Source organism: Maylandia zebra, linkage group LG11 (genome assembly GCF_041146795.1).
Source record: "Maylandia zebra isolate NMK-2024a linkage group LG11, Mzebra_GT3a, whole genome shotgun sequence".
NCBI lineage: Eukaryota > Metazoa > Chordata > Actinopteri > Cichliformes > Cichlidae > Maylandia > Maylandia zebra.
In genome coordinates, this window is record NC_135177.1 from 34876236 (window position 1) to 34892149 (window position 15914).

At 38.9% G+C, this 15914-nt stretch overlaps 1 protein-coding gene across 1 annotated transcript in view; it reads right to left on the bottom strand.

The window, feature by feature from the left end:
- The window catches only part of ntrk1 (neurotrophic tyrosine kinase, receptor, type 1), a 49918-nt gene that overhangs the window by 4318 nt on the left and 29686 nt on the right, over window positions 1–15914 (bottom strand). Inside the window, exons 13-16 of the mRNA XM_024804124.2 lie at window positions 15721–15851; window positions 13663–13835; window positions 4689–4929; window positions 2012–2170 (exon numbers count right to left, since the gene is read on the bottom strand). Of these exons, the coding sequence (XP_024659892.1) occupies window positions 2012–2170; window positions 4689–4929; window positions 13663–13835; window positions 15721–15851 (704 nt within the window). The remainder of the gene's footprint in view (window positions 1–2011; window positions 2171–4688; window positions 4930–13662; window positions 13836–15720; window positions 15852–15914) is intronic.

Consider the following 15914-nt stretch of genomic DNA (forward strand, 5'->3'; position numbering starts at 1 on the left):
AAGTAAATACTGTATGTTGTTATAAATCATGACGTGAGATGGCTTTTATGCATGACTCAGTGAAATGATAACTGGTTGTTGTAAGTATAAGGAGTGAATCAGAGACACAGGAGAGTCAGGGCCGGTAGCCTTCTCCTTTGTGCCATTTTAATTATTTATTTATTTTTAATTTCATGGTTTTATATTGTTTATAAAACAATTGTCTCTTTTACAGAGGTCTGTAAAAGAGACAAGCTGTATAAAATCAAGTCCTCCGTGTTTAAAATTTATGGTTTTGATTGTATTGCAACTCTAGGACCTTCTAGCACAGGTGCTAACCCTAAAATATTAAACATTACAAGAAAAACAAAATGTGGACCTCTCTAATTTCTAAAGCCTGGTTACACCCATGGCCACACTGTGAATGGTTTTCCTCCTTTCTAGCCAACCAGTGGGACTAAACTAAACTAGTTATTTGCTCCAGCTTCATGTGATTTTCCAATAAATAAGTGCTGTCAGTCTTGTCATCTAAAGAAACTATCAAACCTAACATGTTTGGTCCAGACTTACTTTTCAGTCTGACATAAACTAACACTTCAAAATGTGAAACCTCTCCTTGACCTGGGTCCAGACCAAACAACCAAAGTCTTGGAGGGACTTTAGTCCAGATCCAACTGAAACTTGGTTTTTACACTACTACACCAGCGGTCTCCAACCTTTTTTGCGCCACAGACCGGTTTATGCCCGACAGTATTTTCACGGACCGGCCTTTAAGGTGTCGCGGATAAATACAACAAAATAAAACTAGTACCGGTACCGAAAAAAGAAGATTTATTCATAACACATGTGAAAAGACCCAGGAAAACCGAGTTAACGATAAAAACGATAACAAAATAACGCTGAAAACCGATAAAAACCCTGAAAACCATACATTTCACACCTGAGCCTCAACTCTCGCGGACCGGTACCAAACGACTCACGGACCGGGACCGGTACCGGTCTGAGGCACAGCTCACAGGTGTTTATGGCTGAGTGAGAGAATGCCATCATATAAAGAGGAAGGACTGGCGCTCTATGATAACCCCACAGATGGAGGTTGTCCCACCCTTGACCCCAAATGAACCAATTAATATTCATGTTGTTGCACTGCGCATTTGCACATTAGACTAGTTTTAACAGTGAAGCTGCAAAAATCTACTACTTCTTGTTAATTTAATAAATATTTATTTGGTTTATTGTATCCATAACACGAACCAATATGGAATCTGTTCAGTATTTTCAGAAATTAAGCTTTTTTGGTTATGGTATTTTAGGACACAGTCACCACACTTTCTGAAGCTTTTTCAATTAAATTTGAAGGTCATTTTTATATCCAGGTGACCAATTAAAATTCCATTCATTTAGATTAAAAACTATGTGCTGATTGAAGGCTAACTGGTGCCATCAGGCACATGCCCATCATCAGAACAGTCAGTGTGAAGTACAGAGAGCGCACAACCCATGTAGGTAGAGACAGCAGGATGAAGGTACGTTGCTTTAAGTTCTTCACTGCACTGCGGTGTGAAAGCAAAGCTAGCTGGAACAAAACTTTGATAGCACTTTCTATTAAAGCTTAGTAATAAAGTGGTAATAGTAGGGTAAAAAGGCAGAAACAAGAATGATATAATTAATAATAATTTGGTAATTTCTAAGTTATTACGACTCAATTACAAAGTAATAATCAGTTAATAGCCACAGTTATGGGCCCTTATTATCTCATTACATAATGTTAGTGGAATATTACTGTAACCACTGTTGCTACTATGATATTACTTTAATATCAACTGGTCTTACTTTGTAATTGAGGTGTAATAACTTTTACCGCATTATTACACTCTTGTTTCTGCCTCGTTACCCTGCTATTACCACATTATTACATGCTTGTATGTGCCTTGTTACCACGCTATTACCACATTATTACCAAGCTGTAATAGAAAGGGCTACCGAAATTTTGCAACGCAATTTTATAATGTTTTTTTCCACTGCAACCCACCTCGCTATTGGACAGCTGATACCATGGCTGTTTCCCATAGGTGAAGATCTCCCAGAGGACCACGCCAAAGCTCCAGATGTCGCTCTCCGTCGTGAACTTCCTGTACATGATGCTCTCAGGGGGCATCCAGCGGATTGGGAGCATTGTACGTCCACCCACCTGAAGATAAAGAACCGAATACTAAGTGAACTTTAATTATGGAAACCTTAATTAGCTTTGTTGATGAGATTAAATCTTAAATAGATTTTCCTTTCCACTCATCTTGAGCTGCTTATTACAAGCTGGGAGACCAGCTTGAAATCAAAAATAGGCAGACTGTTTAAAAATTATTACAGTAGTTTCATGCAAAATAAAAAAAGGAAAAGAGATTAACCGCCACAAAAATAATATTAGACAGTCTCTTAGGTTGTAATTTTTATTGCATTTATGAGATCTCAACATGCTGTTAATGAGTAAAACCCTTTCACTGGCACGTGAAAACAGGAATGAACCTTTCTCACTTCTGAAAAAAAAAACCCTGCTGTAACAGATTTGAGCGATTTTCAAATTCTCAAATCCCACCAAGGGGAAGCAACATGAAAAAGTCCAGTGCTATTATTCAGCCGGTTTGACTGTAGTTTTTAAAAGTACACACTCCACAGTCTCTCAAAGGTTATGCTGCGATTTACAGATCCAAAATGCACGACATACTCTGCTCCTGCAGTTTAAATCGCTTCAGGAGAAGACAAAGCACATGTGCTTCTTATCTTAGTGTATTTTTCAGAATATGTATTATGTAGCTTAATCATAATAACCCATTAGTCATTTTTAACAGAATTACAGTTGATTAGGGCATGGTTTTTCTTCTTAGACAACATCATGTTTTCACCCTCACACAAGAAAAATTGAAATATCTCTTCTTACAAGACTAGAGAAGTTCAATATTAGTATTTGATCTATAATACTTCAAAGTACAAATCCAAAACACTGAGTTCAATAAGAGAAGGAGTGGGCCTATTATACCTATTCATTCTCCTCTCTGAGTTTCAGACAGTTTTTTCTACTCCCGGTTTGTTATGATGCAGCAGAGAGCAGGTGTTCCAAATAGCGGTCATCTCATGAAAAAAGCTCTGGCCGTGAACACAGAAGCCCGAATTACCTGTTCCTGCTCAAATATTTGATTTGGGTGAAGCAGCCAAGCGAGCTCAAACAGTTGCTTTCAGGTAGTGGACGAACTGGTATAAGATAAAAAATGATTATTTTGAACTCTGAATTGTGTTAAGCTGCTTTAACAGACCCAAGGATAAATGTATGAAGATGAAAATGAGGGTAATAAAAGTAAAATAAAACAGTACAGCTGTGTTTACACATGCACTGCAGCCCTCACTTTTCAGAGAAACACAAGACAGAAAGGAAACAATCTTTAACCTGCAGCCTCACTTGTCTGCGTGATGTCAGATTGGGAATTCACAGCTTGTGAGTGGTTGCACTGTTTCCAGATTAAGTATTTCCAGTACCGAGAGCAGATCAGAACCCCTGCTGTGTGTTACATGTGATAAAGGAACAGCGCACCTTGATTTGTTTCAAATACATTCACACAGCAGCAGGATAACAGCAGTCTTCAGTTGGGTTTTTAAAAATATACCTAACTATTATTTTTATTGTTTCATATACTGAATTAGAGCTTTTCACACTCACATATTTCACAAGATTATAGTCAAATACTCAGAGTGACAACAAGGGTTTTGCATCTTTAAACTTTTGGCTGGAAGAATATAAGAATATCTTTTGGCTGTATATAAATGATGGCCATGATGGCGCCCGTTGTTTCAAGTCAAGTCCTGTTTCTAACAGTTCAAGCTGAACATTTGCTCATCACCATCGAAGCTTTTGTAAATCACTCTTGATGAGTTGATTGCTAGCGCTACCATCGTTTATTGTCATTTTTCACTTTAATGGTGACCATCATCTACAAAATTAATATCCTTATATTCATTAATGGCTGAAAATAGCAACATAATAAATAAAGATATCAGGAAAATGTTCACTGAGGCCACAACGTGAGAAATAGTTTCACTTTCTCACAGACTTCTTTACAGTTTAACTTCTCTCAAATCCGCTGGCCATTAAAGAATGTAGCATTAATGAACTTCCACACTGGAACTTCCAGTTCTTGCTAACCAGTTAACAGAACTACAGTCTAACACATGCAGGTTTGTGGGGGTATGTACGAGGGAAAAAAGACCCCCAAAAACACAGATGAATTATGTATCATGTAAAATGTATCAAATGAAATCTCTGGGATTCTAAAGAAGTGGAAATCTGGTTTCACTTGTGGAACCAGAATATTATTTGCATGATGTGTCCTCCTGTTGCGACCCAGACTGCAACAAAGAGGGATTAGCCTGGAAACCAACAATGGAGTAATTGCAGTTTGATTGCATGTATTCATGATACGGTTTACATACTTCAAACTTCCTGTTGTTGAAACGTATTAGATCGGCGTCAAACAGTGTTGTTTGCAGTAAACTGAAATAGCTGAAATCTTGCTTTTAATGACAAATACGTCAGAGCAGATAAAACAGAAACAAATGGCAAGGTAGTAGTGAAGTAAAGGAGTAATATTTCTGTCTTGTTTAAATTTACAGTCCCATTAAGAATAACAGTCAAGTATTCCTTTTATGTTTCAGCTGTTTACCCGATAGTAATCTGTGCTGTAGATGTCTCTGGACATGCCGAAGTCTCCGATTTTGACCACCAGACCCTCTCCAACCAGACAGTTGCGAGTTGCCAGGTCACGGTGAACGAAGTGCAGCGATGCGAGGTAGACCATGCCTGAGGCAATCTGAGCAGCGATGTGCAGCATCTGAGGGAGAGTGAGCTCACCCAGCGGGGGCATCTTGGACTCGTCCAGGATGTGAGCGTCAGGGCCGTGAGCTCTACAGGGGGCACAAAAAGGACACACAGCTGCTTTAATCCACATCTGTTGGTCTGAATTTATTTTAATATTTTAGCTTCATCAAAATGTAGGAAGATCGCAAGGTGAAAGTAAAAATACCACAGTTTCAAAATCTACTCAAAAGAATTAGAGGCACAGTGTACCTAATGCATCCAAAGCAAATGTTTTGGTGTGTGTTACACTGATTTATGTGGCATTATTAGACCGTTGATACAGATGCACAAGTGTATAAGCAGCAGTTTATTGTAGCTGGATGAGATAGAGGTGGATTCAGCTTCTTAGTACACAAATAATTAAGTTCTAAGATATTGGGGGTGGGTTTGAGTGCTTTTCAAAACAGTCACAGAATGAGGCTGAGCAGTTCCAAGGAAACACAAAGTTCTGCATTCACTGTGTGGACTTTTCTCTTACTTATATAAAAGATTCTGAGAAGTTTAGAGAGGAAAAGAGTGCACATCTGAAAAGCACTACTCTTTGCAGAAGGTCACACGGAAATAGGTTGGGGGCACTGATATAATCTTTAACAATGTGCTGCACAGTTTTAAAAGTGTCTTTAATGTCAAATCTGAATCTGAAAAGTAATTACTGCTGTCAAAGTAGAGGGGAAAAGTAGAGACAATTTAGTAAAAAGAGTATGAAGTGGATTTACACAACTTGGGTATTTTCAAATAAAAAGTGTATTTCGTTATTTTCCAGACTAAGAGAACAACAGAAAAAAAGTCATATTTTTAAAAAACAAAACTGACTAAAGTTGTCAAGCAGCACAGGCACAGGATGACCCAACTTGTTTGAAGGTTGTCTAGTCTTCAAAAGACTTTATATTGAAGTAAGCAGGATAATAATATTTACATGAAGTGAAAAGGTACATTATTGATACCTTCAGACAAATTTATTCTCTGCATTTGATCTGTTTCAGCAGTAAGTCTGTGCTTTACTGTCACGTAAAGAGCGACTTCAGGTGTCATGCTGCAAATGAGACACCCTGATGAGACTCCTCTTTGTTTATAGTGTACAATACTGTAAGTCATTTCTGCTCATTAACTATTTGATGACCTATTTTCCTTTTCTCTTGAAATGAATACTTTATTAAATGCACTTTTTCTGCATTAGATGGGAACTTCTGACCACTGTGGACCGTAAACTGAATGAACTCGACATGCTGTGATATTCTTCTCTGTTGCTGGTGGCTGTGCAGGTTATCAAACACTTGAATGAGCAATTCAGGCTTTTGTATTTTTTTGCTGTAACTATGGCACCAACCTTGGGTGACCTGAAGGACGATGACCTCAGCACGTAATCTGCAGATTGAACATTTGTGACATATACGAGCTCTCTAGAACTCCCCAGACATGGTGAGCACGACCACACCATAATAAAGCCATTTAACAGTGATGCTTAATCAAAAACACAAGGCTTATAATACGCCTACAATTGATTTGCAATAATGCAATTCAGAGATGCAGAGTGCATTAACTCTTCATGGTTTTCGTGGACCATAAACACCCACTCTCACGTCCAACTCCTGCCTAAATGAGCAAATCACAGCTGATGTGTCTCCATCCATCCTAATATCTCTCCTCTCCACTTTGTCCCCTCCTTACAAAGGAAGTTGTCTATACAATCACTATTAGTTTAAAAGGCAGGTGGCAGGGTGGGAAAGCAGCTGCATTGTGGGGTCTCTCGGACATCTCACCCATGCTGTCTGCTGAAAATGCGATTTCCATCCCTTCGTGAACATATATCTCGGGAAAAGTCTGTTCGCGCGCCTCTCTGTGTGTTTTCATTTCCAATCTGCCTCCTGTGGAGGACACCTGGCAGACAGCATCAGCGCCGTCTGCTCTAATCGTAGCGTCAGATGGTTGCCCAGGTGCCAAGTGAGCGCTATTCAGCACTGACCCTTCTCCTCCAGCTCCCCCCAGAGGTTTGCAAAGGTTTTTTAAATGATTGAAAAACAGATTTTGAAGCTCTACTGTCACCATGTTATGCAACAATTCAAGTGTTATCATTTGTTATCATTACCTAATTTGCCACATAACCCCTTCTCCAGATAAAAAAATCAGTTCATTGCACAGTTCAAGGAATCTTCTCTATTTCTATCCAAGTGCTAAAACACTTGGATAGTTGAAATTCACTCTCATTTAAGATTATTGATGCGAGGACTTCTTATAAATAATAAAAACTGACCCATGCCTTGACATGTTGTGAGTTATCCAGGAGATTCAGCTTTTACATTTCTCTCTCTTTGCCTCTCCTTCAGTGTCTTCGGTTACTTTTCTTGTGATGGTATGAATGTTTGGCTTGAGTTCTTGTATGTCTGTGTTTTTCACTCATCTGTGAGTCACTCTTTGCCTCCCTGGGTAATAATTTGCATCTCTTTATCCATACTGTAAATTTACAATGCTGTTTTTACTGGTGGGTTGCTATCACTTGTAAGGCACCAGTGGCTCACCTAAGGGCCCTGGGAATGGTTTATATACACAGTGTTTTATGTATAGTATGCAATTTTAATCAGAAAACATTTCTTCTTCTACAACACGCACAATCCCCCACCCGTCACGTACACAGTAACAATTATTTTCTTGTCAGCAGTCACTCAAATGAATTATGTGGCTCTCAGTTGTTTTTACATCACATTTGATAAAAACCACAGTGTTTTTTCACATTATTGTTCGAGCTGGTAAAAATCGAACCATGCAGCAACATCTGTGCGTGAAGAAATGAAGGCACCGCCAGAGCGGCAGAGAAACTGCAGTTCCTCTGATGGACACTTGTCATGTCCTCATGTGACATTGGTGCTTTTCAGGGCATTTTAAATGCAATGATCACACATAAGTTTGCTCACTTTGTGGTTAATTCTATTAACAGACCATCCATGAAGTCTTTGCTCTTGTTTTGGTGAGTTAAACTCGAGTACTGTATTTTCTGTGTTACGTAGAATTAATTAGGCAGGTATCCTTGTTCAAATAAGTCATACTATTTTTTTTCTTTTGCTGATAAAGCTGAAATCTTTGCTACATTCCTCTTTTATGCAGACATTTTTGGATCCAATACCAAGCTGCACATGCAGGATTTGAATGGAAAAGGCAAACAGGCTAAAAGTACTGAGCTAATTTAGTCAGTTTCCTGCCACTGAGGTAAACAGAAACCAAATTACAAGGAACCTGACTAGACAGGAGTGTATTATTGCTTTCAGTTCTTTTGGTCGGTCTGCATTTTCTGTAAAGGCTGTGAAACACTGTACGCATCAACATCAGAGAGCAGAATACAAATTTCAAACATCAGTTTTATCAGCATTGATTTGGTTTGATTCTCCTGTTTCCACCTTGCTTTCCTTTTGTATGAGTTTTCTGTTGTGTTTTTTTCTTCTTTCTAACTTTTATTTGTTTCTATAATGTTGATGTTATATATTGTTTTGTTTTTAGGTTGCTTTTAAGATCTAGTTGGGGACTACAGATGAAAACTAGCCCATGGCTAACTCTGGTGCATTTACAGAAATGCTTATTGATGAGTTTTGTCCATAAATGTAAATAAATAAATAAATAAAACACCAATCTTTATCTAGCAAACCAGTGGAGGCGTTTTCTGCGGTACGCATCTAAACAATAATGTGGCTAAAATGTTATTTCAGGACTACAAAATTAGGCCATCCCCTTATTCACCCCATCCTCCCCTCCCAGGTCTCCCTGCTGGATGTGTGGACATATTTAGCTTCACAAACCTCTCAAACAACATTTACATGTGTGACTAAGGAGATGCACACCAGCTTACAAGTCTCTAGCTTCCTCCTCACAGTGCCAACTGTTAACTGCGTGAATGACATACAGGTGAAGGTTTTAGCTTGCTGACAAAGAAAATTATGACAAAGAATACAAAGCACCTTTTATATCTAATGAAATGAAAACAAGACTACAATACATCTACCTGGCATGGAAATTAACAGACTAAAATGCTTTTGGTGTAATATCTGGTTCTTGTTGTTTGTCAGCTGCTTTGGTTCGAGTGTTTTAATATGTGAATAAAGTTTGGTCAGTTTTTCTTAGAGCAGATGGGTCCAGTGTTGGTGAGTTTCAACACTGGTATGAAATGAATTTCTTCCTGTTTCAAATTCAGCAAACTGGTCCATACATTTACCGACACATTAGGTTCACAGAATCGTAAGAGGAAGGGAATGGAAGAGAAATTATGATGTAAAATAATTAATAGATGATGTTAAAGGTGAGCTGGTAATTCATGTGAAATGCTTGACTTGAAAAGAAACACACGCCAAATTTCAGAGAGATTTAAAACCACCCTGGCTATTTCTGGGTCTCCAAATCATCTAAACACCGTTCAAACAGGACCTCGGAAACCTTACAGTGTGGAGAGAGAGGAAACGCAGCCGCCTCAAAAATATCAAATATAATAGTCTGTGAAGTCGAGCACAAACACTTCCACGGCTGTCCTCATGACTCCTTGTGGCATTTCTACTTAAACACACAAAATCCACCGATACGCCGAGTGACCGGCGGAACCGCACATGCTGCACTGAGGTCAGCTGAGTGGGTTTAACTTTTAAACACACATCAAGTTTGAGTGATAAAAGCAGTGCAGCTCACAGATGGCAGCTTTTAAAGAGCTGCAGTCATTTATCTGTGTGAGCGAGTCCCATTTTCAACATCTGAAGCACATCTAAAAGCAGTATATGATCATTTAACAAATTACATATTATGATGTTGTTGTAAACAGATTCAAGTGTTGGTACTTGTGTAAGTGGAGGTTGGCGCACAAAAAGATAACGTATGACAACACTGTAAAACAGTTACATGATGTAAAATACGTCTAACTGCTAACAAAGACTCTACATTAAATTAATAAACAGGTTTAAATAGCTTTTAACTACATTTATAGTTTAAAAAATGTGAAATGTTTGCAGAGCGCTTATAAACCAGGTGGTTCTGACCTGCAGGGGCTTAATGGATATAACCAGCAGGGGGGAAGTGAGGGCTGAGACAATGGGAAACACAGTTTTTAATTCTTTGGTCTTAAAAAGCAGGTAATGAAAAATGAAAAACACCTGAGGTCCAGACTCAAATATTTAAAACTAGGATATTCAGTACTAGAGATGGACCGATCCGATATTACGTATCGGTATCGGTCTGATACTGACATAATTACTGGATCGGATATCGGAGAGAAATTAAAAATTTAATCCGATCCATTAAATATCAAAAAAGCACCTCACAAAACTTGCAACAGGGCGTAACTCTCCTCATAACCGTAGCACGTCGGAGCCGTGTGCTCACCTGATCAGCTGTGTGTATTTGTAGCCTTGCTACCAAACCAGCATTTCATCTCCGAGAAAGTTATCCCAGAGAGAAGTAAAGCAAGTGTGTAAGTTTATCGCTGAATGTTTGTAAAGCATTCCCACGTTAAGCTTAACAACCGATATATGGAGCGACTGCCTCTCTCTCCCTCCCTCTGCTGCTGCTACTTCAATCATGAAACTGATCAATGATCAGCTGATCGGCTTTTCTGTCGCGAGTCCGTCTTTGTTTTTGGCCCACTTTGCACCAGAAAGAGGAAACCAGCGGCTGAACAACAGCACCACGTTTAAGCTTGATAAGCTGTTGTTAGAATTTATTTAATATTACTTTCTACACCAGGATCTTTTTCTACATAGCTGACGCTGGTAACTGTGCAGGGGCGGATCTAGCAAAGTTTAGCCTGGGGGGCCGATAGGGCATGAACAGGGAAAAGAGGGCACAAAGACATGCATTTCTTTCTTATTCTCAGTTAAAATGTCTCGCTTTTAATAAATAATTATCTGAATCTTACACCCAAAGTTTTAATCTTATGTAAAATGCATAGAAGTCCATTACTGTATATAGTAACTATTAAGTTTAATATACCTAGTAATATCTAGTAAGCTATAGTACTTTTTCCTTTGGGAAGGTACCATCTGTGCATTCTGCAGTTCTGTTGAAGAAAGATGTTGAATCTATTTAATTATTCTTGAAAAATAATTTATTTCTGTGCATTTTTTTTCACACTGCATCAAATTAAAGTTGATCACGTCAATTAAGCATCGAGGGAGTTTGCAACCCTATTAGTTAGGTTGCTTAATATTTCTGCTAAGTACTCTTTAAAATACCAGAATAGGGAGGATGGTGTAGGTTTAAGTTTATTAAATTGATCAGTTTTGCTGAACTATGAATTATTTTGGGTGCAGTGTATTTTTTACATACAGGTATAACAGAATAGCTTTAGTGTTGTTGTTTATTTAAACTTTAGTATGAACGTATACAAAATGCAGCAAGATATTAAAAAACAGTTTTATTGATTAAAAAACACTATATGGGATTCATATCGGTATCGGCAGATATCCAAATTTATGATATCGGTATCGGACATAAAAAAGTGGTATCGTGCCATCTCTATTCAGTACATTAACAAATGTTCTTCAGAACATTTTAACTTTTCCCAACCCCCTGAGCCACAGGGCGACCGTGGCTCAGGGGGTTGGGAATCGCATCTGTAACCGGAAGGTCGCCGGTTCGATCCCTGGGCTCTCTGTCCTGGTCGTTGTGTCCTTGGGCAAGACACTTCACCTACCGCCTACTGGTGGTAGGTGAAGGGCCGATGGCGCGATATGGCAGCCTCGCTTCTGTCAGTCTGCCCCAGGGCAGCTGTGGCTACAACTGTAGCTGCCTCCACCAGTGTGTGAATGAATAGTGGCATTGTAAAGCGCTTTGGGTGCCTAGAAAAGCACTATATAAATCCAATCCATTATTATTATTTTCCACATTTTTTATATCCTGAAAATTATAAAGTTCATTTCTTTCTTGTGAGTCTCCACATGACCATAACAGGCAGCGCCAGGTGAAAGTCGGTGTTACTACTTTGGACTCAAACACAGCATTTAGAGAAATATTCAGACGTTTTGTTATGATACTCAAAACTGAGTGTGGTGCATCCTGCTTCTATCAGTGTTCCTACTTGCACAACTTTACTCCACCTGTGCTTGACTGAATTTAATGGGCATAATTAGGAAAAGAACAGATGCTGTAAGGTTTCAAACTGCAGCCCCCAAAAAACAGGATATTCCTTAAGTGATTCTCAAATGGAGGAAGTTTGGAGGACGTTTCTCTTTTTGGAGATGGAATGAGCCAGAGTGCAGTACTCCTCTACTCCCCGCTTTATGGTAGAGATGGCCATACGGAAGCCCTTCCTCACTAAAAGACAATTGACAGTCTGCTGGGAGTTTCCTAAAAGGCACCTAAAAGACTTCCAGACCACAAAAAACAAGTCCTCCGGTCTGATCAAACAAAGACTGAACCACTTGGCCACATTTCCCATCAGCACATGCGGAGGAAGCCAAAAGCTGAGCTCAATAACACTATCCCTATAGTCAAACAGTGAAAGCAGCTTAACAGTGTTTCTGTCTGCACCAAGACCAGGATAATATAAGTATTCATACCTATTCAGCCCACACAAGATAAAGGTAAAGATGGAAAAACAGAGAGTAATCTCGAATGAAAACTCTCAGGCTGAGGGGAAGATTTACATTTCCCCAAAGCAGTCAGAAAAACACAGAAGTAGTTTTGTGTGCCGGAAGCATCTTGTGCATCTCTGCTCAAAAACTCACTGAGCTGCCTGGCAAAGCTTGGACAATTCTCCCAAAAAGGAAAGCAGGAACCTCCAAAACGTTGTGCCAAATTTGTAGAATTGTTCAAAGAAGGCTTCAGTTTTTACCGCATGTTGGGAGGGTCTCGATATATGTGAAGGCCTGAAAATAAAAAACTAGTCCCAGTGAAACCGTTGGGACAGTGATGACCTCTGCCTGCTAATGTTTCTGGGTGTTTTGGCTTTATGATGTGCAGCATCAGCACAGTGCAGACAGTGTGTACACATAAAGTCTTTCCTTATCTGGAGAGACAATGTGAGAGAGCTTACGAAACTCTGGGGGAGTAGAGTTTTCTTTGATATCAAGTGAAATTAGTAAAAAAACTAATAAATGTATCAATATTTCATACTATTCACCTCAATGATTCTTACACAAGGGCAAATCTGATCTCCTGATGAATTCAATGACAAACTGCTTTATCCAAGTACTAATGGGAGGGTATGAGTACTCTCTTAGTCTTTTATGAAGTTTAGATGAAATAATTGTAAAAGCTGAATCAAGCATCAAATGAGTCTGAAACATAGCAACATGTGAAAAAACCTACAAACCTTCCAAATGCAGTAAATCAGCCAAACAAATCAGCAAACATTCACATGTCACAGCCAGAAACAGTTTTTCTTTTAGCACTTGCTCTTTAAAAATACTTCAGCTTGTAAATGGCAGCAATTAATCAAGGATAAAACATTTACTTAATCAAATAATTGATTAATCAGCTATTCATCTTAGCTTTAGTGATGACTGAATCATATTTATCTGCTTCCGTTTGTGTTGCTGCTGTAACACTGTCACACTTTGATGGCTCGCTGAGACACTTTCTTACTGAGATTTTCGGGGCTTCTGACGAGTCTGCTGTGAAAAAAGGCAATGAGGTGTTTGTAATAACTTCTTTTGTTGCCGCCTCTGCTGCCTTTCATCCAGTACTTTTTCTGAGCCACACAGACGAGGGCTAATATTTGTTGGGAAAATCTACAACACACTTTATGATCACAGAAAGGATCAGCATTTTGTTCAGCAGGCATGGTCTGATGTGGAGTTTGTACTGTTACATACCGAAGAAAGCGGTTCAGGTCTCCGTGCCTCATGTATTCAAACACCATGGCCAGCGGCTCTCCGTCGGTACAGACGCCGTAGAACCGCACAATGTGCTGGTGTTGGAGCACCGTCAGCAGCTCCGCCTCCCGCTGGAAGTCCTGCCGGGTGGACTCATTTGCGTCCTTCAGAGTCTGTGAATACGTGCAGATTGTACTTTTCCAATAACACTAGAAGCTATATTGTAGTAAACAATTGACCAGGCACTCAGCTGCAGCTCTGGTCCTTATTTACTGCTTTTTTGGGGGGTCAAAAATGAACAACACTGTATTCAAATTCAGTCTTCTTTACTGTGATGTTACAGCTGCCTCCTTATCACACAGCTAAGGAAATAATATTAGTTACTTACTTATGTGACAAACAACTGAATGTATTCATTTGCTATGACATAATAATGAGGCTTTACTTAAATGTAATTATTATTGTTTTTATTTTTGTTTGTAAATTATTTTATAAAGACAATATGACAATACAACAACACTCTCTCGCTCTTTCCCCCCCTCTCTCTCTACACATATATATGTAGAGAGAGAGAGAGAGAATATGAAGACCTAATATTTTGAAAATTTGTGAAACTGTCGTGTGATATAATTTTGGCACCAAAATCTCTGAAGGAAAAATGTGAAAAAAAGATGAGGATGTTCAGTCTGTCTGGCATTATAAAAATGCATTTTTAGATTTAATTTTTAACTTATTGAACTGTAATAAATATCTGAATAATACTTCTGCACATAAAGAAAAATAAGTAAATGTCGGGTTGAGAGAGTAAAACGTTAACTCATTATTTAAAATGACCCCTTTATGGTTTTCCTCATTTTTTGGTCAAACATATCAGACTTGAGGCAGTTTTTTCTGTTCTTGGCTCTGTGTGATGTCATGAGTGGATCCCTCAGACCAGCAGCTCCAGCTGTGAGCAGAGCAGCTGATCTGATATTTTGTTTGCAAGGAGCAAAAAACAAAGAAAGTAAAGTTAATGTTCCCAGACATATGTTAGTTTTGCTATTCTTGTTGGCTAAAGTCGTCTCTGCTTCTGTCATTCCGACACCTGCCACAGCCTGTCAGGGACTGCGTTTGAGCTTTTAGACAGGGGTAAAGAAAAGCATTAAAAAAGAATAAATAAATAAAAAGCAGAGTGTTGGATTTATAGCAAAACACACAAATACAAATGACTTTGAACTGTGACAGTTAGTGTCACAGTTCAAAGCTAGTGCAGGTGAAAAATAAAAATGTAAATTTTTCCTTTTAAAATTTCAAAAGTTCCAAAATCAACAGACAGTGTGGAGCATAAAAGGAGACTGTGTGGTTCATACATTTTAAAAACAGTTTCATTCTTTGTCTGGGCCTTGACTTTCCCTCCTCAGCTCATTGACGATGTGTTATAAAAGCATACGTCTGATTAATGGGATGATAAATCTGAGCTGAGCCATATAATCGCGTTTTTTAATCCGCTGCGGTTTGCATTAACCTGTTGTAACATGAGCCGCGTAGTACATCAGCTGACTGTTCTTAAACAAAAACAACTCTCTGAAACCGCAGGATGTAATTTCAGCATGTGAGTATTAACTGTAAGTGCCCTGTAGCGTCATGTTTGTTAGTGCTGAAAGCCTTAATGAGGACTTTAGGGTTTTTGTTTTTTTTAACATAGCGTAGGATAAAAAGCAGACTGACTCTCAGATATTGTCCTAAAGTCTCAAACTGCAAACCAGTGATATGAGAACAGTGAATTTTACCGTTTGCATAGAAAAAAAAAGGAACTTGATGTTTCGCTCAATTGTATTAAATAAGCTAGTCATGTGTAAAAGCACCAGGATGAGGTTTAAAAGCCAAATGCTGCAGTAATAATCTTTTTTGTGCGTTGTAGTTTTGTCAATCACTTCAACATGCTCTGCTCTGCTGCTCAGACCTCATGCTAACTGCTGACATTTTCACTACCGATGCCAATGAACAAAGCCGGATTAATGGTTAAATTACCTTTTAAAAACGGCGGAGAGGATTTTTTTTTTTTTGGCAGCTACTCACCTTGATGGCTACGAGCATCTTGTCGTTGTCGGGGCTGAGGTTTGCACACTCTGCCAGGTAGACTTTGCCAAACGCTCCTTCCCCCAGCTCCCACTTCAAAACAATATCCTGCCTTTTAATATGCTGGACACCTGAGATCATAAAAACACAAATGACTTAAAAGAATTCTGGGGAAAGATTATCCACCTCAAGCA